This window comes from Lagopus leucura, unplaced genomic scaffold (assembly GCF_019238085.1).
Source record: "Lagopus leucura isolate 7727_CA_CO unplaced genomic scaffold, USGS_WTPT01 Super-Scaffold_100012, whole genome shotgun sequence".
Classification (NCBI taxonomy): domain Eukaryota; kingdom Metazoa; phylum Chordata; class Aves; order Galliformes; family Phasianidae; genus Lagopus; species Lagopus leucura.
In genome coordinates this window covers 20,490,033-20,514,588 of record NW_024962267.1, presented here as the reverse complement: position 1 = coordinate 20,514,588, position 24,556 = coordinate 20,490,033, and the positions used below count along the sequence as shown (strand labels likewise).

Genomic DNA, 24,556 nt, shown 5'->3' with positions numbered 1-24,556 from the left:
TGTGATGGCTGAGGGAAGCTCGGGATGCAGCAATTACAAGATGGTGGAGTTTAAGATCTTGTGGGAAAGAAGTAAAGCATAAGTAGAATTGCTACCTTGAACTTCAGGAGAGCCAACTTTGACTTCTTCGAAGACTTACTTGGAGGTACCCCATGGGTAGAGTATTAGAAGGTATGAAGCCCATCACAGCTGGTTGGCACTTAAACACCACTTCTTCCAAGCATCCCTAAGAGTAAGAAATCGTGGAAAGGTGGCAAAGAGGCCTCTGTGGATAAACTCAGAACTCATGAGTTCCTTAACTCATGGATAAACTGAAAGGAAAGAAGAAGGTCTGTGAAATGTGGAGAAAGGACCTGCCCACCTGGGAAGAATATAGGAATGTTGTCAGAGCCTGTAGGGATGCAATGAAGAAGGCTAAGGCCCTCTTGGAATTAAACCTTGCAAAGAAGGTAAAGGATGAAAAGAAAAGTTTAAGTATGTCAACAGTAAAAGGAAGACTAGGGAAAATGACTGCTGGACTGCTTTCTTCTTTCATCTTTGAAAGGTCCTGGCAAATGGGAGAGGTGCCTGAAGACTGGAGGTTAGGCAATGTCACGCCAGTCTTTAAAAATGGAAAGAAGCAGCATCTGGTAAACTACAAACCAGTCAGCCTCACCTCCATCTCTGGAAAGGTGATGGAACAACTTGTTCTGGACACTGTCTCCAAGCAATTGGAAGAGAAGAAGGTTATCAGAAGCAGTCAACATAGATTCACCAAGGAGAAATCATGCTTGACCAATCTGGAAGCCTTCTATCAGTGTCATCACTGGCTGGAGAGATGCGTGGAGATCAGTGGCTGTTGTGTATCTTGACTTCAGCAAGGTGTTTGACACCATCTCCCACAGCATCCTCGTTATGAAACTTAGAAAATGGGGGATAAATGAGTGGACAGTGAGGTGAATTGAGAACTGGCTGCCTGGCAGAGCTTAGAGGGTGATCATCAGCAGCGCAGAGCCTGATTGAAGGCCTGTTACAAGTGGTGCTCCCCAGGGGTCAGTGCTCAGTCCAGTCTCATTCAGCATCTTCATCAACAACCTGGATGAAGGGATAGTTTGCTGATGATACAAGGCTGAGAAGAGTGGCTGATACTTCTGAAGGCTGTGCTGCTGTTCAGCAAGACCTAGACATACTGGACAGTTAGGCAGGGAGGAATCTGATGGGGTTTAGCAAGAGCAAACGTAGAGTATTGCACCTGGAATGAGCACATGCATCGCTACAGGTTAAGGGATGACCTGCTGGAGAGGAGCTCTGCGAGGAAGGACCTGGGGGTCCTGGTGGGCAGCAGGTAGGCCATGAGCCAGCAGTGTAACCTTGTGCCCAAGAAGGCCAATGGTATCCTGGGGTGTATTAAAGAGCATGGCCAGCAGGTCCAGGGAGGTGATCCTCCCCCTCTGCTCTCCCACAGTGAGGCCACATGTAGACTACTGTGTCCAGTTCTGGGCTACTCAGTTTAAAAAAGACAGGGATCTCCTAGAAGGTGTCCAGCAGAATAGTCCTGCAGTTGTTAGTCTCACTCCTTCTTCAAAAAGTGCCCTTCTTTACCAGCAGCCACCACTGACAGTGAAGATCACTTCCATAGAGTTAGAATCATAGAATCATTCAGGTTGGGAAAGACCTCTACAGTCATCTGGTCGAGCGCCAACCCACCCCCACCATGCCCACTGACCACATCCCTCAAGTGCCACATCTCCATGGTTCTGGAACACCTCCAGGAACGATGACTCCACCACCTCTCTGGGCAAGCTGTTCCAATACCTCACCACTCTTTCTGAGAAGAAATTTTTCCTAGTATACGACCCGTACCTTCCCTGGTACACTGTAAGGCTCTTGCATCTTCTACTGTCACCTGTCATATGGGAGAAGAGGCTGACCCAACTTCGGGCATTACAGGGATCTTTGCTGTGTTGTATCTGAAGGGCTTGAAGATGGCAGGCTGCACAACTCTACCCCTGGAAAGGTTGCTGTAGCCATTGAAAGTCTCAAGATAAAGAATATGAATCCATTTATCACTTCACACTCTGGAGCTTTGGAACCTGTTGAACAAGCTTAAATGCAGGCAAATAAGACCGCTTTTAATTTGTGGATAGCAATCATAAATTGTTGTTAAGAAGATAAATATTGAAATAATAGGTGGATTAACAGTGAAAGATGTGACAGGAGGTCCAAAGCAGGATGAGCTAAGAGTTTTCATGTGGATCTAATCAGTGAGTCTCGCTGTGCGCTCGGATTGACAACACAGATGCACTAACTCCTCTCCCAGTCAAAGGGCAGTGTATGTGTCTGACTTTTAGCTTTCATTAGTTTCAAGGAGGTATCAGGCAAATTAATCTCTGGCACTGTACTGTTCTTTTCTGGTGCTCGCACGTGCATGTTTTCTTCTCCCTACTTGCCTGTTGTGTATAGATACATATACAAGTCATGTACAAAGGGTAGCAATAGACATGAGAGCTTTCAGTGCATGGTTTATAAATATGCAACATTTGCAGTGGATAATATTGCTGCTACACAAGCTGAGGAAGTGATGTTAGACTCATTATAGTTACAAAATTATTTCTGCAGATGGCTTTCTTCATTTTTCCCAAATTATTAACATGGATTTTGCTCTTTCAGTTGAAAATACGTTGTATTTGCTTGCCACCGGTTTACTTTTTGTCTGTCTGTCTTTTATGAAGACTCAAAAGTCTTCTAGTGCCTGTGCAGATGACTGATAATTAGAGGGGTTTTATGATTTCCATCCTCTTTCAGTTGAAAGTGATTAAAATGTTCACCTCAGACGTGCTGAGCACTTGTTGGTAGCATCTCAATCATTTATAGTCAGCATGATTGCCTGAAACGTGGAACAGTGCAGAACTATTGCATAAAAATGGGTGATTTATAGAAGGCTTTTATGTCAGAGAGGCTTTTGAACATGTCCAAGTGTGTATATTGTTTATGTGCATGTTGTAATATAGCAGGGTTGGCTGCGTGTCTTCTGAAGATTGCAAGAAAACTGTGATCTGTTACTGTGTTCAGAAAGATTTCAGCATTGCCATAAAATTGGACCACAATCTGGTGAACTTTGACTTTTTGACTTACTGGCTACGTATGGTTTTTTTCCTACAGGTTCTCTAACGTCGATGTTTGTCAGGCTTCCTTGTGGTGGTGTCGGGGTGAGTACTCTCTTTAATGTGTAAATAATGTCCTGTTTGTTCTCTGAGTCCCATTGGTAACAAAAATCGATGCTTTGCATTCCATCAAGTGGGTAATTGCTACCAGATGTTCTCCATAAACAGGGTCTGCCTGGGGTGTGGGTTTGCAGTGACAGCCTCACGTGCCTTTCTTCAAAAGCAGTGCGATGATTTGAAACTATTTGGAGCACTGAAAGCGTGGGTGACATTCATAGGCATGCTTCGTCTCTGGCTTTGGGGACAAGAAACCTCATTTCCCAGGCAGTGATGCTTAATGTCTAAGAGGTTACTGAATTTTAAAGCAAGCTTCGAACCCAAAAGTGCGCCGCAACCACGCAGAAAGCAAGATGTGCTGTTTCATCTTTGGGATTTGTGTTTCAGAGCTGCCTGTCTCATAGGGCAGGTGGAAGCTTTATTAATAAAATGGTGATACTAAAGGACGATGTTTGGGAAGTTTCAGTAAATAGTGAGTTATTTGCAGCTGGACTTGTGTTATCGTCCTAGAATAAAAAACCTCACTGATTACAAAGGGTAAAATTGCAGTCGTCAGTATTTGGCATCTTTCATTTTTTTTGAGGCTGAATTCTGAAAGAAGTGACTGAAATACCCGTCCATCCATCACAGAGCAGCTGAACATCAGTTTTCATCTGTCAAGATTTCTTTCATGCAGTTAAAAAAAAGAAAAGACATTTATTCCCTGAAGACTGAAAAGAGGGAATATCATTCCAGTGATTCCATGCCTTGTGCTGAAGATTTGGGTTTGTTGTTTGTTGTTTGGAGCCTGAAATCTTGAAAGTTTTCCTTTCGGCTCAGACTTTCTGCTCCAAGGTTTCTGTGCAGGGTGACAGCAGAGAAACCCTCATAGAGCAGGAAGGGAAAAGAATGAGAAGAGACAATAAAAGGCACTGTGTTTGAAAATTCACAGTGGTAGTTCTTATGCATAATTGTAGCTCGTGAGGTTGAATTTGGAGGTCTGGATTCTGTTATGGAAATGAAACAAAATTGTTTTCTTCCTGAGTCTTTGCAAAATCACTGCTTTGAAAATTATCCCGTCAAAAAAAAAAAAGAATAATCGGCGTTTATTCATACCGCCACAACTGAGCACTCGTAGAGATATTTTATTTTGTATTGTAAATATGCTGCAGCCTCCTAATTCATGACAAATTTTTGGCTGGAGTTTAAAAGGTTTGGATTTACCCTGCCCTGCAGTCAGGCATGCCATTCAAAGCAAAAATTATCATTTGCAAATGAAGACTGAATGGTAACAAGTAGAGACAGTGCCTGAGCCTAACGCAGTCCCAGAAGTCTTGCATTAAGTCCTAAATCAGGGCAGGAAGCACCACGGCGCTGGTATTCCTGATAGGCTGCTGATAAAGATAGTACTTGCTGCTCCTGGTCTCCACTGAGCCTTAAATATGAAATAAAACAGCTTTCCACTTTTCTGCAGCGTTTCAGTCATCCCGACCAATGCTTTCATGTTTTGGAGGAAGAGCTTTGTGTAACTGGTAATTTACCAGTCATCGACAACGCGCTTGTCAGATTTTTCGTGGAAGGAAAAAAAAAAAATGCATTCTGGTTGTTTTGCTTGATTTTCTTTCCCTCAGTTCCATTGGAAGGCAGCACGAGCTCTTTGTGTGCTTCTACTTGCAGGAGAGCAGATTCCTCACTGCTTTTGTGCTGCGTTTTTGATCAGTATATACACTGCAGCTACGCATCTGTGGGGAAAATGAGGCCACGGCACGCAGTGATGGGCTGTAGCATATTGAGCAGTGCACACCTGGGTGGGTTGAAGTGGTTACCCCCTCCTTTTGGGGGTAGGAGATCTGCACACCGATCGCACAAGCTCCTTTCAGTCCTGTTTTCTGCTGTCCTTCAAAGTGTGAGATCTGTCAAGAAAGCTGGCTTAGCAACGTTGCGTGTCTATTGAAGAAATAGAGGGAAAACTGTACTCTTTGTTAGCATGCCAGTTCTGTCAGACAAGTTGCTCTTGGTTTGATTTGCTATGGGAAAACGTTGGAAGAAGCTCTACAGTGGGATTTTAGTTGGGCCACAGAGCACGCCTCTCGGTAGCAGATGAAAAACAAGTTATTTTCTGCATCAAAGAGGATGACGAGACATTTTTGAGACACATGCAGTATTTTTTGAAGAACTAAAAAAGATTTTAAAACATCAGGGCCCAGGGTAAAGTATCAGTTGTGAAGAATTTCGGTGAGAGAGGAAGCATGATGCAAGCCTGAGAGGTTTCAGCATGTGAAGACCGCTGAGAGATCGAGTGCTTGTTATGGTATAATTGAATAATTTTAAATTGATTTAGCAAGAATGCTTGGGGGTCCTGCTGCTGTAGGCAGGCTGCAAGGTGACCGTATGGCTCCTCTGATGGACGAGGAGCATCAGAGCTGTATTTAGATTCTCCTTTGTTCAGGAACACCAGGTTGGCAGAACATGACTTGCTTCTGAACAGTTAACTGTCTCACTTTTGTCTTTAACTTACGAGCTGAGGAGGTTGTGGGAAGGCAGCCTTGGTGGTGACAGAAGTTGGTGTGAGCTCCTATGGCTTTGCACTGGTTTTACTGGTAAGGGAGCATCAGGAGCACGGGATGATCCGAGCACCTGTGGGACATCTGGTTTGTAGCCCAGAGCTGAAGAAGAAGGGATTTATTTCAGCAGAAGGGTAGTTTTCTCTGACTCTGTCACTTAATAAGTGCAGCCTAGTGAATAATTCATGGTTCACCAAGGCAGTAGACAGCTTTCCAGCTGGCTGACTGCTTCGTAAGGAGGATTTGATCCAGAACACTCAATACTGTTCTGGCAAATGCTTGCCAGGGGGCTAACGTGATCCATAAAGAAAAAAGAAAGGTTTTAAAAAATCAGGCTACCGTAGAATGAGTTGGGAGCAATCCTCTTTTGGGTACATCACTGATGAGAAGAGAGAGAGCTGCAGTCAGAATAAGTCCAACACATGCTCTGAAATGTTGCAAAGCAAAGGATTGGTCTGTAAGTGCATGCTGGTGATGGTATGAAATTTATTCAGGGTCACGAAGACAAAAGCTGAGTGCAGAGAAATATTGATGTCACGAAAACACAAAGCTAAGTAGTAAGGTAGAGCACAAAAAGCAGTGTTGCTGGGTGCAAAATAATGCCTGAGGGCATGAGGGAGGCCTGGCCCGGAGTGGGTGAAAGCTGAATGATTGCAGCTCCTTGTAATTCAGGAGAGGAGCTGGGGGTGTCGAATGGTATTTATGGGATGGAAAGCTTGAAGTCAAGTCCTTTTTCTGCAGACAGACACACAGCTCTTGTCCATAGGGGTTGTCATGTAAGTTAAAAGAATAAATGGGCCTGAAAGGTGATGTGGAACAGTGCTGTGGGGGGGGTGAGGGTGGGAAAGCCCCCCAAAGCCGTTACATCTCCAGTGGCTGTGCTCCAGTGGTGTGGCAGTGTTGCTTTGCCTTTTCATCTCCTCGTTAGGGCAGTGGGTTAGGTGCTGTGGTGCTGCTCAGAACCTTGCTCAGGCCTGCCAGGTGCTCTGGGGCCAGCAGATACATCAGCCTAGCAGTGAGGGAAGCTGTGAATTTCCACGAGTTCTTTGTGCTAGCACAGGTGTTACAACAGGAGTTTTTTGAAGGAGCAAGAAAAGGTTTGGGGCAGATCAGTTCACCACGTAACACTTTTTGATCTCCCTTCTAAAACGAAGTCACAGCTTCGTGAGATCAACGAGGAAGGTTTGTCCCCCTATGGTTGGAAACTCTGGGTTCTTTTCATCATCAGTTTGCTTAATACGAGGAAGCCCTCACATCGTCACAGCTGACACTAACAAACCTTCCCACCTGCACATGTCCCAGTCCTGGCAGAGAAGGAAGAAACCACAGAACCACTCATATCAACAGATGTGAGTTCTGATTTAAACATTTATTCCCACTGATCTTCAGCAACATCTGCAGGAGTAGCATTTCCATTTAGTGCCGTTCACTTCTCCGCAGCACACACACTTTTCTTAAGCTATAGCTTACATGCATGGAGTGTTAGATAATCCGGGATAATTAGAAAATAATTTTGCAAAAGGCTTTGAAAATCCATAATCTAGTGATTCTTACTAGTTTTGATCTCTTCCAGAGTTTGTTCTCCTATTTTTGATTGCAGGGTCCTGTTTAGAGTGTAAAAAAATCTTTACCCATGCAGGTGTAAGCGTGCAGCAAAGTACATTCTAGCAGAGCAGAGACCAAAAAAAGTCCATATTCCATGAAATGGAAATGAGAAGAAACTTAATAGTGAGTCTTAGAAGAAAATATATGTGAGCAGTGACTTAACCAGAGCTTTAGGAGACATGAGAAAGTAAAGATGGTTCCCTGACTGGGTGAATGCTGAGTGCTGCTGTTGCCTGAATGTGAGGATGAGCTGTGATGAGAGGAGAGCAGAACTCCTTTGATTCTCTCTGCTTTGCAGTCCATTGCCCCTGTCCGTCACTCTGTTTTCCTTGTTCTAATGAAACCTTTTTTTAAGATCCTCCCCATTTTTTTTTTTTAAATAGCTGCCTGGCAGTACGTAATTTAGTGCATAGCGTGAGTCGGAAGCTCATCGTGTGTATTTTTTAACATTTCATACTCATAAGGAAGGAAAAGTTCTTTCATGTTTTGCTCAGAAACATCTTAGACATTCCTCTTAAAACAAAGCCTCCATCAAACTGACCTTCCCTCATCATTTTCTAATAATTGTGCATGCTACAAAGGCTTTAGAGCCTGCAGCAGGCCCCAGGAGCTGAATTCCCTCTTCCCACGTCCAAAGATCCTCAGCTCTCCTAAAAGTCCATGAGGCAGAATCAGCAGCTCCTCTGGCTTTAATATTACTCTCAAGCAAACAAGCATGCTTATCCACTCCTCATCCAGCAGATGTGGAAGACTTGGTATCTCTGACGCAGTTGAATCCTCCAGTTTGGGAGAGAAAAAGAGAAATGCACGCTCTTAGATCAACAAAAGGCAAGAAATGTGCTTCCTCCCTCTGTAAAGTCCTTCCAGATGCTAAGGCTTGATGTGCTGTCCCAGCAACAACTCCTGTGATGGCAGCTACATCAAAGGGCTCGTCGATGGGGAAAGCCAAATAGTGTCTCCCTGTAATGAACTTCAGAATTCAGGAATGATGGAGGGGTCAACAGCAGCCCGAGCACCGAACAGCAGCAGCTTTAGAGCCGGAGTGCAGCTCAGCTCAGGGCCACATTAATAAGATTTTCCACCGTGGCAGAACCTACGCCCCTCTGCTGCAGAGTGCTGATGACTTCAGTGGGACCGTTCAGACACTTCCAGTGTAACATGATGAAGTGCTGCCTTGGATTAGGGCCCGGCAATCTCCAGACATCCTTTCTGGGAAGGTGGCTGGGTGTTAAATCCTTATCGTGGAGATGCGTGCATGTGGGACAAAGCAGTACCAAGCTTGGCTCTCTTAATCCAGTCATTCTCCCACCGGGTAGCTGGGCATGGCAGAGACTGGCTTTTATGCTGCAGGCAGAATGCTTTTTCTAGGTGCTTAATTTCTGCAGAAATCATCTCTTTAAAACCTGTCTTGCCGTCCTCGCTCCTCTTGGAGTGCTACCAGCACAAGCCTGGTTTCTGCAGGCAGTGTGGTGTGAACTTAGCAGCGTTTGGCTTGGGCACTGGTGGCTTTGGTGTGCTTTATGGGAAGGCTGGCACAATGGAGATCTGAGGGTCCTTACATGAAGCTGTGCACCGGTCATATATGAGTTCTGCTTTTAGCTATTTGTTTCCTTGGTGCCTTTATGGTGAGTAGATGTGACCCTGTGCAAAACTCTGCATTCAAGTGAGGAACCTGGTACTTGGAGGGCAAAGAGGGAGAGGACGCCTCTTTCTATTGCTGTCCTGCAGCATTTTCTTTCAAGACTTAAGACAGATGGGTTATATCTGCCCATTCCAGGCTGCGTGGCATAGCTGTATCCCTCAAGTTAAGGGAAATGGAACCAGCGAACCAGCTCAGAGTGGCCCTTCCGCAGTAGCAGTGAGGCAGCAGAGTTCTACCAACCTCCTTCTTCCCCAAGATACCAAGAACTGAAATTAAATTTGCCGGCGCTGAGGCTGTAATTTTCTTTGCAAAAATCAAACTGGTATTCTCAGTTGCTTAGGTTAGGTGTGTCTGCCACCTGCAGACACAGGTGTTTGTGACAGTGTTGTATAGAGCTCAAACCTGTTGTACTTCTGTTCCCGTGTTTCTGCCCAAGCTTATTAACTCAGGGGAGCCCTGGCACTTTTACTGGCTAACTGCAACTTCAGAACTGTCCTCAGAGCAGCTGGTGCCAGAAAGCATTCCCAGTAATGGGCCTGGAATGATTTCCACCGCCTTCAACACAGGCACGAAGGAGGTGGCTCAGTGTTGTGTGGGGTGACTTGCATCTCCTCGCAACTCAGTAAGCAGGTTGGCTGCCAGACAAAGCAAATAATCCATTTCTCCCATTCTCCTTCTCCATTGTTTCCATAAATGCTCTCAACGCACAGCAATATGTGAAAAATAGCTGATGATCCTTCACATTGAGAAATGTTGCATTTATCCTGTGATGGATAGGAGGACTGTACAGCAGAGCTTTCCTGACATGGGATAGTCCCAGCAGTGTGAATTTCACAAGGGCCGGGGCTGGCAGGAAGAAAACAAGCTCTGCTCTCATCACAGCCTGCAAACAGGCCAGAGTGCTGGGGAAGAGATCCAGGCCCCGTGCCGTTTGTCCCCCCACAGCCTCCAGCTGGATCACAGCAAAAGCTGTGCAGGCATCTCAGCATCTGTCTTCGAACCCATCCCATCTTTGTGCAGTTGGTGGCGTGAATGTGGTAAAAGCCAGCACTCCCTGCTTTTGGTTTCAGTTAGGGCAGGATCTTGTAGCATAACTGCACGGAGAATGCCTGAAGGATGCCGTGCCTTTGGCCTGCTGGCACATCTTCTGGGGGAAACTGTAGAGTTTTTGCTGGTGCTGTCAGATATTCAGCGCTGAAGTAGATGTCTGTGATCAGCACTTAGATTGTGAAGATCTGCTGTTAGCTTTGCTGGGATGAGAGAAGTTGGTGTCAGCATAACCTTACCCAACTGGCAGGCCTGGGCTAGGCAGGTGTTGTTAAAAAGTTCATTAAGTATCCCTATTGTAGTGCTTTAATTAAGAGGATTATTGAATGATTTTGTAAACCTCCTTTTTCATCTGAACTCTGTTTCCTCCAGCAGTTGAGGGGAAGTGCTGCTGTGGTGGTAGAAGTGCTGGTAGGAGACACCTGCAAGATACGGTGCTGAATTTCCTCCTCTTTTAATGCACTGACCCTAAAGCATCCCATGAGTAACCTTTGTTGGAACAGCCGTTGGTGTTGTCACCTTTAGGTGATGGCAGTCCTGGCCCTGGTGTTGCTGAGATCAGTTCTGCCAATTCCCACATTTAATACGTTCAAGTAACTCTGTATAAGACACGAGTCTGTTTCCTGGCTGTCCTCACTGTTGCTAACCATGGTTCCTGTGTGTCTCACTTAGGTCGACAGTGACACGATCTGGAATGAAGTTCACTCATCTGGTGCTGCTCGCCTGGCTGTGGGCTGCGTCATTGAGCTTGTTTTCAAAGTGGCCACAGGAGAACTGAAGGTTGGTATGACAATAAGCAACACTTTGCTTTGAAAAGGGCTGTGTGTATGGGAACAGCAGGGCTCAGATCATGACTGTGTTGTGCAGGAGATCCAGCAAGCTTCATTTTAATGGCACCATCTGGCTTTGGTCATAAAAATCTTTGAGGATATCAGCAAGTGAACAGCAGACTCCTGGTGAATGTTCTTACGTGCTGATTAAAAGGAAGAAAGAAACCAGAACAGCAAGCAAAATCCCTATTCCAGTGTTATCTGAGGGTCTTGCTGCTGGCTTCAGCTGGGCCAGTCAGCTCAGTGACCTCATGCAGAATTTATTTATTTTTTCCTGAGTGGAAGGAAATGCTGTACCAGCCAGTTTCCCTAAAATTCATGTGGATATCTTCCCCTCCAGAACAAGGGAGTACATCATCTGCTGCCGTGCAGGAACCATTGAGGACAACTACATAATTGCAAGGCACAATTAGTGCTCCTGGCTGCATGCATCCATCCTTGTGAGATGAACCTTCCTACCTGTCTCATTTCTTCCTTTTCTTATTTTCGTGTGTAGAATGGATTTGCCGTTGTTCGACCTCCAGGTCACCATGCAGAAGAAAGCACACCCATGTAAGTATGCATTTGTGCTCTGTGATCTTGCTTCAGTGTTTGTCTGTTGTGTGATCTACAGCCTGAAGAAGGCTGTTTGTTAGTTTACTAACGGTGTCATATGCAAAGCTCCCAGTAATTCCCTTGAAGAGGGCAAATTCCTACTTTGTGCTTTTGGGTGGGTAGTTCTTAGCACAAATTGACATTACAGTCATGCCTTGGAATAACGCTGCTGCTTCTGTTTACTCCTGTGAGTTGTTTTAAGATCAATATTGATGGCTCACACAGTGTGAGGAAGGCAAGAGTACCATTAATAGCAGTATAGCAAGCATTGCTGTGTCCTGAGGTCACAACACTGAGGAAAGGGGCAGAGCAGGAAGACTTCACGAAGCCAAAGTTAAGTCAGGCAGCTGACGTGTGTTTTAAACAGCAGGGTTTGTATTAGGGTTTTCACCAGATATCCCATGCATTCTTTGGGGTCCCATGCTTGGATTGTGTTGGACTTGTGTACCAGGCTTACTGTGCTGAACTTTCATGCGTGGAGTTTCTGTGCTTCAGTATAAAGTTCTGAGCCTCTGTGAGCGTATCTCCTCTCTTTCTGCTGATGGCGTCTCAGCACTCCAGGCCTTGATTCTGTCCTTTCTTTGTCCTCTTTGCTTTGTCTTACCTGTCCCTGTCTCTTACATGTAAACACTGGGGATCTGAGGGTCACTCGTGGGCAGCTGGCCCCCAGCAGCATCTCACTGCAATGGGCTTAGGAAAGGATTTCCTGATGGATCACAAGGCACGTGCTGCTGCGTGGCTATTTTGTGTTTCTCACTGAGCACACGTACATCTTCCAGGGAGGAAGGCAGAGTGAAAGCAGAAGAAATTTCTGGCTGTGTTATGTCTCAGATGATAGATGCACTGGGACCAAGGAGACCTATATTTAACACCTCTCCTTTTTCTCTTTTCTCTTCCTTCTCATCACCTCCAGGGGCTTCTGCTATTTTAACTCCGTGGCAATTGCAGCCAAGCTGCTCCAGCAAAGACTGAATGTTAGCAAAATCCTCATAGTGGACTGGGTGAGTAAACCTTCCTTGTTACCATCAGGAGAGCAGGTGGAAATTTTCATGGGGTTTTCTTTGGGTTTCATGTGAGGCCAACCCAGGCTCTGTAAGTCAGTGAAAAAATATTGTCTGTGGTCTGTAAGCCAAAATTTGTTTGCTTGGTACTTTTTAAAAACGATTTTAGTTCAAAACAAAACAAAAAGCTTATTAAAGAGTCCATAGTTTTCCGAACAGAATTGTAATTAATAAGATGTTGCCTTCTAAAACAAGCCCATAGCACAGTCTCAAGCATAGGTAACTGCAGTCTGTGCTGCTTCGGTTGGGGTTTTTTTTTGTAAGCTTTTTGGTCTCAATTGCTAGGATCCATCCCAGCTTTCTTTCTGAGGCGTGAGGGCTGGTTTCTGAGAGGGATGGGCTGTCCAGCACAGCTTTACTCTCGGTTTCAGTGTGCTGCTTTTGAGCCAGGCCAGCCTGTGTGCATGTGGGCAGGCAATCAGAAGTGTTCTCCAGGTTGGATTAGGACAGTGAAATATTCTTGCTTGGGATTTTGCTACGGTGACGTGTAGATTTAAAAATGTGGCAGATACATTTTATTGATTTTAAAATGTTTTTTCTTGGCTGTGAAGACATCTGAGCCCTTGGGTGTCAGCCAAGAGGTTTGATTAGATTGCAACAAATCTCTTGTGGGCAAGACCCACAAGTTAAAATGGATGTATTTGTCTTTTTGCCTTACTGGATGGGCATCCATTTCCTCACTTTCCACCAACTATTTTTAATGTCAGAAGGAGTGTTTTGCAAACCCATCCTGCTACGGACTGCGTTTCTGCTCCAAGTAGAGCTGCAGGAGAAGGTCTTGGCAACGGGTTTGTGTCCCTTAACATCACTGAGCTAGGCCTGACAGTTTTGCAGGGTACTTGTGCCAGTGGTCACCCTGTTGATTGATTAAAGGTGCAAATTTGGGGCAACTGATACTGCCTTTCTATGCCCAACATTCCTCAGGATTAGTTATGAATGTGATTCTCTAAACCTAACTAAATTGATCCTGTTCTCCAGGTAAGTGCTTGTGACTGTGCTTACTGCCATTTATCTGGTGTGTTAAATGAGAAGTGTAGACTGAAGCTGGCTGTGCAAAGCAGATTACTTTCGTTTGCAATGAACTGCTTCAGTTAGCTCAAAGAAGCACAGAAAATGAAGCTCAACGCCAGAGGAAACCCCTCCGAATCCCAGGTTGATGCTTTTAGTCATTTTGAATGAGACACGAACCTCCCTCATGTATTGCAATCTCTGTCCCCAAAGGATGTGCACCATGGGAACGGTACTCAGCAAGCTTTCTACAATGATCCCAATGTTCTTTATATTTCACTACATCGCTATGATGATGGGAACTTCTTTCCAGGCAGTGGTGCTCCTGATGAGGTAAGAGGATCTGCGTAGCACCTTCCCATGTCCGAAAAAAACAGGACCTTCTCAGGGTTACAATTCAGGTGTCCCCCAGAATTTGGGGGCTGCCTGCCTAGGTTAGGTCTGGAGGGCAGCTTCTGTCACTGCTCCCACCCTTCTGCTTGTTAGTGTCCGATTAATAGTGCATTGCCTACATTTGTGGGCTTGGTGTGTTCTTGTCCAAGTCCTCACAGCTGTGGGCATCATGGAAGCTGGCAGGACAGCACACACTTTGGCAAACAAGCTAAAAGGAGTGAATGCAGTCAGTCTGCCCATTCCTGATGGGACAACCTGTTCCAGAGCCCTTTGCCAGCTGTCCCAGACAGTGCTTTCATCTCCAAAGAACAGGACTTTGCATACTTTTCCTGCCTTCCCCTTAATGGATGTGAGATGTGGGTGTGAGGAATAGATTGTTCCGTGGCTGTGCCACCAGCACAGCGGTCAGCTTTCCTGGCACAACCCTCAAGTCCATCTGCTCCTTATGCTGGCCCAGCAGACACCAGTGCTAATCTCCAGCTGCCATCAGTGCTGTTGGACCAAGACCACTAATTCTTGGTGGTTTCTCAGACACTGCTGCAGAAGGGCTGGGCAAGCAAAGGTGGAGCCCTTTCTTCTCTGGGCAGATGCTACTACATCCATCACATCCTTCCTCACCCTCCAGGCTGAACTGTAGCATGCTGCAAACAGGAGGCATAGAAACAATCACAGTTTGAAGTATGTAGTTGGTAAAACCTTCCCTGGCCTTTAAGGTACAGTACATTCATTTGAGCTGTAGTTTTGTCGTAAATTTAAAATGAAAATGGGTCGTGCCTAAGGAATGTTCCATTATCATCCTTCATGTGTGATTTATCAGTTAAATTCTATCAAATGTGTAGTTCTGTGTTCTCTGAGGCATTTTAGATTACATCTTAAAACTCCTAGAATTTGTTCCCTGCCCATTTTATGTTTTCCCATCCAGCACGCATTGTTGTTTCCATTTAGATTTCTAAAGAGACTGAAATGTAGTGAGATATTCCTTCATGACTCTGCTTGTGCACATCTGTATAGTGAATACACAGCAGCTCTTTGCGGCAGACACTTAATTTCTGCCTCAGAATGCGCAAAGCTCTGACACTTACTTCTTGCAGCTTTATCTAGCTGAACTACCTGGCTGTGTATTGTATAACACCATTAATTTTTAGGTTTCTTTCACACACCGAGACCTAAACAAAACCGTGGTGCATAGGAGAGCTGTGCTGAGCTGGCAGCAGCACTGCAAGGGGACATCTGCAAGGTCCCGCCCAACAAAGGCACCCAGCACGGGCTTTTAGGATTCCAGATGAAGGGAGGCATGACCTTGCTTTTTGGCAAATGGTTACTAGAAGGCTCTGGTTTACTTTTAACTTCTCACCTTCCTCCATTATTTGGAGTCGATGGAAGGAGAAGCACATTTGCAGTAGGGGCAAGGATGGGGTTGCAGCTGCATTTAGCACTCGTGTCCCTCTAGCAGTGGAAATGTCTGTGAATCATATTTTCCCCCAGCAGAGGGGGAGCTCGCTCTGATTAAAATTGTCTTGTTTTATTCCCTAGTTACCACTACAGTAAGACACACAAGTGTACTTCTAAATAAAACTGAAAACAAATTAAGGAAAGAAACTACATGTAATGCGATGTTCTACAAAGGAGAAAAAGGATCCTGGAAAAGGATCCACTTAATGATGAGGTGTTTTTTAGGCAAGCAGCCTGCCTGCAGCTCCCACAAGCATCAGAGCATTTGTGAGCATGGGGAAGCTCTGTTTTCATCCTTGCTTTGGGGACTCTGTCACTCTAGAAGGAAAAATTAACCTAGCTAGCACCCAGCTATTGGATCAAAATCCATATTCAACTGGAAGAATCATGATACAGCAGAAAGGTGTTGCCAGAGTTTGCTGTTTCTACATGTATAATTAAGAGAACCGTTTCCTGTTTTCAGGTTGGCACAGGAGCAGGAGTTGGGTTCAATGTTAACATGGCCTTCACTGGTGGCCTTGATCCACCGATGGGAGACACAGAATACTTAACTGCTTTCAGGTAATATTGAAGTTTTCCTCTTATAATCATATTTTTCACCTAAATTGGGTTTCTTTTATCTTGTGCAGTCATGAACTTAATCACGAGTTAAGAAGTTCTGGATTTTCATCTAGTTGCAGTGCCATGTGGAATAAAGCTGAATGAAGCAAAGAGGATATTTCTGGCCACAAGAAGTGGGTCTGTGACGTTAGGGGATTGACGTACTCACAGCTTAGCACTGACTGATACGTCTACTGATATGAATGAGCTCTCTGTTGTTGGCTAAAAATCTTTGGGATGAGTGCTTCTGTGCATGAATACACTTGGATTGGGAAGGGAATCCTAAATAATTTTCATGAGTTACCATGAGTTGGAATTTCAGGGTGCAGCCATCCCAAAGCTTAAGGCATCATTATTGTGATATACATGATGGTGCATGACTTCTAGGCATGCTGGCATGCATTGCCTCCCTTACATGAGCTCTGCTTGTGACTACCACCCTACCTCACTCCTGAGGGTTCCTAGCAGAGGGAAGTGGGCCTCTTTTAATGACCTTCTACCAAATAAGTGTTACACTCACTGATAGAGGGTGAATGGAGGTAAGCAAAGCTGTGGAGTTAAATTAATGTGTTGCTGAGATGTCTTCCTTGACGAGCAGTAAGAGCCATGCCAAATGTAAATCGTGATGTTGGGTTGTACAAGCATACTAAAGTGTGCTCCAGAAAACTTGGCATTGTTTGAGTCTGCAAATGGAGCAGGGCATGGAGCTGTTTGTTGACCTACATGTTTGTGTCCCAGTGCTCTTACTGTCACGCTCACATGTGATACCTAGGGACAGCAAGGAATTGTTTATCTGACCCTTATTTTCCTCCTTGTGTCAGTATCATCAGAAGAGGTGTGTGAAGCAAAACACGCATTGAACATCTTGCTGCTCCGGGCAGCTATGGGGCAAAACGCTCTGATGGGGTGATTGTACAACACTGGTGTTTTGGGGGCTTGCTGCAAGCCTGGGGTGTGATGCATTTGCTTCCCAGACCCACAGAGAATGGGAAAATGAAGGTAGTAAGATGAACTATGGAAGCAGTGGAATAACACAATAAAATGACAATTTTTCTGGGTGGAGAGGTAAGCAGAACAGTATTGAATAGAGTCCTGTGTGAGACTACATTTTCTTCTCTGATACTCCTTCCAGGAGAAGGAATGTAATTCCCTGACCTGCGGATACATGGGCTTCATTTTTTCTTGAAACTGTCCTGTTCACCCCCTGATCCCCCATACGCCTCGTGCCTCCCCACCTTGCATCTTTTTTAGCAATTACCAATTGAAGTGGTTTTCTGTCCTCAGACCAGATTTAGTGCACTTCTGGCAAACACCCTGCATAAATTCAGGGGGACACATGATTGCCAAAACGTGAGATGCAAATTTCTGGCAATAGCCAGATGGAATATTGCCTTCCTGGGATAGCAGTGCGTGTGTGAAATCTGGGAGCGTTATTTCTGTCCTTTGCTGTGCCTGTATTCATATTGCGTTATATTGAGCAAAAAGAGCTTTTACCCTCCAGCATGCCATTAAAAAGCCTTCAAAGAATGTATACAATTTAAAGTAACATCTAGTCAAATAACTCTCATTTGTCTTGATGTTTTATTCCTGGTACAGGAAAGCAGCACTTTCCTCCAAAGTGGAAGTCTGTTTATCCCAGCAGTCAACAAGACTGATATCTGCATTATAAAGAGAACCTGTAGCTGGCGACTGAGTGACATACTTGCTATTAAATATTAATTGAGTTTCAAGGCTCCTGGAAAATTGTTCAGAGTAGTCTGCAGCACAAGACTTTTGCCAGCCATTCCTTAATAGACGCTGGTGTCTTTTTGCCCAGAGACTGCAGCTGTGTGAGAAGCAGATTTTGTACCTAACCCCAGCCCTTATTTTGGGTTCTGGGAAGCAAAGTGCTTTGTGACTCATCCTCATAGGTAGCACCTCCCGTAGCCTGCCTCATGTGCACACCTTCAGTCAATAAGTTAAATTGGAAGTTTTTTTAATCTTCTGCCAAGATTGGTCATGATAATACATTATCAAGTGACCTTTTCAAATCTTAACCAGCTTCTTTGAAAAACATTTTTTTCCTGAATCTTTCTATTGATTTTAATGTAAAATAATGCTTTGAAGTTTGCAATTTATAGTCCCCCGAGAGTTAGAAAGTGAAGGGAATGGGTCATATATCCTTTTTTTTTCTTCTTTTCTTGCGCTAGCCCCTTGAGACAATGCATGCCTTCAAGGCAGCACCTTGTTATTCCACCCCATCGAATGCCACGTTGCATTTGCTGGGGATCAAACCTAAGATGAAGAAAAGATAAGAAAATTGGCCATAATGAACTCCAGAAGCAGCAGGCATTTTCACCATGAACTTGGAAACTCACAGTGGAGAACTGAGCTTTAATTCAAACCAGTCCAAATGCCAAACTGTGAGGCTTTGAAGTCTGCAGAGGAATCAGTGGAAATCCTTTGAGCTAGGCAAAGATACTGATATACTTTTTCTCCTTTTTTTTTTTTTTTTTAAGCCTTAACCCTTCACATGCTTGCCCACTGCCCACTTTTAGGGAGGAAAGCCATCTTTCTGTGTAAAAACATTAAGAAAAAGCCAGCGTCAGGCTTTCCGTTTATTCTTCTGTTTTGGGATAAGCTGGTGTATGGATTGAATGAAATAAAATGATTGATGAATAAAAGCACACTCTCTAGCGAAATAATAACCGAGATAATTGTCTTCACAAATTGTTCTTCCAATGAATGAATAACTCCCAATGAAACTCATCACTGAAGCATAGAGCGGCCGTGCCTTGCGTTTTGCTGCACATTGTCTTCAGAGCTGAGTTCCCAAATCAGCACTGCAGAAGGTCGGGGTGAAATCCCAGCTGCTGTGCATGGAGGAGAAGCAGGGTGGGGTACCCGAGTCGCCCATGGAAGGCTTTGGGGAGCTCGCTGTGAGCTTGGCACTCCTCCACACTGTCCTAACTGCAGCCCTCGGCAGCATTACGTTATAATTTAGCTGACCGTTCACTGCGCAAATGTTCCACGGCTGAAGTCACCACCAAAGTATGTGGGCAATACAGATCTCACAGATTACGCAGAAATGTATTAAAGCCCAACACGTAAAATGCAGGGCATGTAATTTAAAAAGTCCCTAACTCATCAAAACGTTATTGGTATTCATTGCTGTTATTCCGTAGTTATAGAAACAAACGGTTGTAAAACTCTTTATTTTTTTTTTTTATTTTATTTTTTTTACTGGAGTCTTTTGTTTCCTGACTTGTTGTACAAGAAACAGTGGTTGCTCCTATGAATTCCCATGGCATTTTCAAAGGCTGTATAAAAGCATAGCGTGCAGACCCTACTGGGAGAGCTGCTGAGGCAACATGAGGGCTGTGCCTAGCTCCTTATTGCACAAGAACAGCAGTTACTAGTGAGATTAATTCGTGTTACATGCAGGAGTTTTCTTCTAAACATGATGTAAAATACCTTTCCCTGATGATTCTAGAAAACTGTCTTTTCATCTTAATTTTACCTACTCTGACACTGGTCTCTCACACAATTAGAATCCTGTGTGGGGCTTGGTTTTATTTCAGACACCCAGAGCAAAAGCAAAACCAGGGCTGAGAAGTCCCTCCTTCTGCCTTGAGCAAGTCTGGGAGCTGAGTTGGTGGGGTGGAAGGGTCCTATCCACAAAACATCCCAGAAGCAACAAATTGGGAGGGGGAACCTGGTGCTGTTTTGCCTCAAATTGTTGTTTCTGTCTTGTAGATTTCATGCTTTCTGATGCCTGTTTCGTCCCCAGCAGCCCCTGAGCAGGGGATGGCACCTGGTGTTGTATGGCCAGCAGTGGGAGGAGAACATTGGAGAACTCCTCTGTAGAACTGCTTAATCTGCCTGTCATTTATTAAGCGTTTGACTGGTGGATTGGCCAGTAGTAGACTAAGCATTATTCACTCTTCAGGAAAATGATAGAAAATTGTTTTTGTTTTCCCCCCAAAGTGTTTGCAGAACATGATCAGCAGGTTTTGCTGTTTGCAGCCATCGCCATTAGTTAATGCACAGCCATGCAGCTTAGCCACATTCAAAGCCTAATGAAAGGATTTAATTTGCATTAAACAAGCAAAACAATCTAAAATGTAGGAAATTTAAATGTTTGACCCTCGTACTTTAAAGCAAATTGGTGTGGCTAGAAGGGAAGATTCAGTGTTATGAAATGTTTCATTCTTGAGTGAATGGCTTTGCAGCCACCTTAGCTAAAAGACCCAGCTCTGAAGAAAACTGCTCACCTTGCTCACCTTGATAGCAACTCCAATCTGTGGATTTTTTTTATAGTGTGGTCATCAGGACAATACAGTAGGCTAGTAGCTGTTTTCTCTTGGGGACTTAGCTACACAGTGATGGATCTGAGCAAAAAGGGCATTTTCCTCTGCAGTGTGGCTGCTTCTAACTATCACCAGTGTGATTTACTTTCAAACAGCAAGCACTGCTTTTTCTCTCCTGAAATCTGCAGATTTCAGGCACTGCCTGTGTGGTACCTGTGCTGCCGGAGGGCATCTGCCCTGCTCACAGCCGAGCATCGTGCCCTGCATCTCCCTGAGGTGCACTGGGCACGGAGAGCTGTGCCACAGCCAGCAAGATGCCATCACCTCGCAGCACAGTGCTGGCTGAGTGCTGACAGCCCGTGCAGCTCCACAGCTCGGGTTTGGGTTTAGGCTTTGGGTTGGGTTTGCTCCACTAATGGCTTTATGGCAGCTGAGGTTGTAGCATCTCTCACGACATTGCAGCTTTGGAAAAAATCTGATGATTTTAGCAGTTCTGCTACGATTATAAATTAAATAGCTCAGCAGTACTTCAAAGCTCAGGGAAAAAAAAACAGAAAGGGAAAAAAAAAAAGCCCTTTGCCACGTGCACTTGCTACAGAAGTGCTGCTTTAGTCCTTTGTCAGGGAGGTGGTTTCCACTTAAGATGTCTGTGGGTTTCACTAAGCGCGTTTGTCGACTGTAAAGCCATCAGCAGAAAAATGCACTATTTTGTCTTCCTTACATAATAGTCTCCCTGAGGACAGAAGTATATGGCAATCGAGCCATTGGAGGAAAAAATTAAAATTCCTCTTTCAGACTCTGTCAGAATTAAAAACTTTCTCAGCACAGAGAGGGTGAATGCTGCCCAAAAAGCTCTGCAACTTGTAACCACCAGCAGAGAATTGTTTTATTTTTGTAGATTGCATAGATTTCTGTGTTGCTGTGCATGGAGAGTGGCAACCAGGAAGATGACAAAAATGAAAGCTTGAAGGGTTTTTTTGGACTGCACATTGCCTCAGCACGTCCACCAGACCTGGGATGGTACATGGTATGCTGGGTACCAGTGTCCCTGCCCACACCAGGGCTCTGCTCTGCATTGGAGATGACTTGCTGGGTTTGACTAACACGGCAAGTAGCTCATTGCATGGGAGATGCTGAAGCTCTGTTAAAACTATGTCCTGCAGAGGGTGAAATGGCGTGAGCTCAGATTGGTGCTGGGGCAAATAGAACCTTGTTTTCAGAGTATTCTGTAAACGCTGTCATCAATAAACGTGCAGTTGTCGTGCTTACAGAGGTGTGTTCTGGCATTTATCTGTGTTTCGGAATGCTAACCTTGCCAGAAAAGATTGTGTGTGTGTCTCTCATGTTTATTCAGAAGCTCTGTTGCTTTGACATTTTTCACTGCTGTAATTTCAGTTCTGCTGCGTTTGTGCTGGAGCTATTAGGCAAAGAAGCAATTCTTGCTCTCTGCAGAACTTTTCCTTTTTGCTTAGTTGGCATCTTGATGTGGGAAATGGGATGTTAGCAACCTCACATGGATTTTGTACAGAAATATTGAAGAGAGACACCAGAGTGAAAATGCATTTTGCTGAGAAGCCACAGGGGTGGACCTCTTGTCTCATCAAAGTACTGGTCCTAACAGGCCGTAGTTTGCAGATGCTAAGCAATTCTGTCTCGTTTTAGAGAGCAAAATATCAGAGGATGGGGAACTGGAGTTAGGTGGAATAATTTGCACGTTAGAGCTTCTTTTGTCCCTTGCAGCTGTGCAATGCCTTGTGATAACCGTTAAGTGCTGCCTGCTGTCTTTTTGTCCTTTGTTGGGCTGATTGAGCAGCAAGCTTGTAGCCCCAAGCCTGGCAGTGCCCTCCACAGCTGCACGAGGCAGCGGGCAGAGCAGTGCTCGCATGCATCTTGGGTCCCAGCCTTTCACAGCGAGCGATGAGAAGTGCAGCATCCAAGAAAAAGGAAAAACCATTGTGGAAAAGCAAGATGAGGCTTTCTAAGGGGCTTGTTCAAGCTCAGTTAAATGTTCCTTTCATTTGTTCAAGATCCAAAGTGACACATCTGCCATGGTTCGATTCTGTTGCAGGACGGTCGTCATGCCCATTGCCAATGAGTTTGCCCCGGATGTTGTGCTGGTGTCATCTGGTTTTGACGCGGTGGAAGGCCATCCTACGCCTCTGGGAGGATATAATCTCTCTGCAAAATGTAAGTTGTGGATTAGAAAACAGCAAATACTGCAATTGGTGTGAAATTTTGGGGATTAACGTGCAAGGCTTGCTCCGAAAGTAATGCCTCCTATTTTATGATGTTGGCCCAGGATGTCAGTGTTGGGTGTTGGTATGGCAGTAAAAGTCGAACCTTCTCACCAGTATACACTTTGTTGCTGTGTGACAGATGGCAGCAGAGGGGCACTGTGACAGACTGGCGTCTGACACAGAAGTGTGGGTGAAGCAAACATGTGTCATTGAGTTCCTCTATGGGGAAAAAATGGCACCCATTGGCATTCATTGACACTTACTGAACATTAATGGAAACCTAACTGTGGGTGTGAGGCTTTGGGCGGTGACTGTGATATGAGAGACAGGCCGTGTTCTGGATAGCCATGCGCAGCTGTCATGAAATGAGGAACATCTCAATCAGGCCATCCATGCAAATCAGCCAACAGTGGTGACTGTTGAAAGAGTGTTTCATAGCTGAGAATTTGCTCTGTCAAATAGTGTGGTTGTGCTCTTTATATCTGTTGTAGTTTCCATGGAAATAAATAGGAGGCATTACTTTCAGGATGACCTACATATAATATTTCCAGGTTTTAGCCTGTGAGGATCTAGCTTGAAACCTTCCATTTCAGTGGCAAACTTTTTGGATTTTCTGTTGCATTTTCATTTGTTTTGTTACTATTGTAGTCTGCCTGAAGCCTTTGTTGTCTTAGAGCATTGCATATTTGACTTTTCAGTGACTAAACCACATCCATGCAGAAGGCTGCTGCTGAATTTGAAAAAATTACAGTTGTTTTAATGCAAAATTGCAGAAGGGAGGCAGTGTCAGATCTAAAGAGGTAATTCCCTGCTCTGAGTGCTAGAAGGAATCCATTTCTTTCTCCAGGGTCCCTTACAAAATTTTTTTTACAAATATTTTTTCTTTATCCTTGTAACAATTCAGTCGGCCCATTTCACTGCGTGTCTTCATGTTTTGCATTGCATAGGAGATGCACTCAGCTCTGGGCTGGCCTTTTGCTGCAGTTCTGGGTTTATCTGGTTGTATTATTTGGATCAACCCAGTTTTTCTTGCAAAAACAGAAGGATATTCTTTAAGAGATTGTTTCAGTCAAGAAACTTACTCTGCACAGTGAACTTCAGACCTTCGTAAGGTAGCTGAGCCTATAAACTTTATACAGGAATAAAGTGGAATAGATTTACAAGAGAAGTTATTTAAGATATCCAGAAACACTTTGTAATGAAAGGGTCTTGTTTACCTGCGTGTTGCATTTCCCATGCTTTGCTGCTCTCCCAAAACATGAGGCTGGGTACCACGTTACGTGCTCAGCCATGAATCTTTTGTCTCGCTGTTAATTTGCTGATTTGCAAAGCACTTGTAGGAGTTATAAGACACTGCAAAACAAAAGCAGGGAGCATAGATGAAGGGTAGAAATGTGCTGGGTTCTCTTTCGTTTGGATTTTTTTTCTATTTTTAGGGGGGAGGGTTGGTTTGAGGACATGTTTTTTTAAATCCTCACAGCTTGGTTCTGTTTTGTTTAAAGGGCAGAAATGTATTGTGTGTCATATGATCAAAGTCCCGGTGCCTCAGGAATTTTTACAGCATATTATATACGGGAAGAAACGTCTGTCAAAGGCCGGTTGTCAGATATCTCTGGGGCTCCGCAGTGCCGTGATCAGAACCGAGAGCACCGGCAGCAATTTCACCAGTTCCCCTTGCCCTCCTCCCCCCCCATGCCTTCTGCACAACTTCTCTGACTTTGCCTTTTCCTTCTCTCACACAGCAGGGCGAAGGCAGCCTCCTTCCGTCCTCCTCCTCCCCTTCCCTGCCTGGCCTCTGCCACCACCCCGAGCCTGGGGCCTGCTGGAGGGCTGCTGGGGGGCTGTGTTGCCCCTCGGTGCCTGGGATAACCTCCAGTGAGATGCTTGCTGCGGCCCAGGGGTTGTGGATCCATCCCGCACCGCTCCAGCAGGGAAGCGTGGCTGGAATTCTGAAACGAGCGTATGAAAATCAAACCTGGCTTATATTATGCGTTTAGTCCGCTCAGATCCCTTGTGGTTTTTTAATATGATGTAATTCCTTTTTATAACTCTTTG

At 44.8% G+C, this 24,556-nt stretch overlaps 1 protein-coding gene across 1 annotated transcript in view; it reads left to right on the top strand.

Annotated features, from left to right (window-relative positions):
• HDAC4 (histone deacetylase 4) overlaps positions 1 to 24,556 on the top strand; it is a 74,491-nt gene that overhangs the window by 40,553 nt on the left and 9,382 nt on the right. The window contains exons 11-17 of the mRNA XM_042874434.1: positions 3,142 to 3,188; positions 10,710 to 10,817; positions 11,364 to 11,419; positions 12,375 to 12,462; positions 13,744 to 13,863; positions 15,839 to 15,936; positions 22,333 to 22,451. Of these exons, the coding sequence (XP_042730368.1) occupies positions 3,142 to 3,188; positions 10,710 to 10,817; positions 11,364 to 11,419; positions 12,375 to 12,462; positions 13,744 to 13,863; positions 15,839 to 15,936; positions 22,333 to 22,451 (636 nt within the window). The remainder of the gene's footprint in view (positions 1 to 3,141; positions 3,189 to 10,709; positions 10,818 to 11,363; positions 11,420 to 12,374; positions 12,463 to 13,743; positions 13,864 to 15,838; positions 15,937 to 22,332; positions 22,452 to 24,556) is intronic.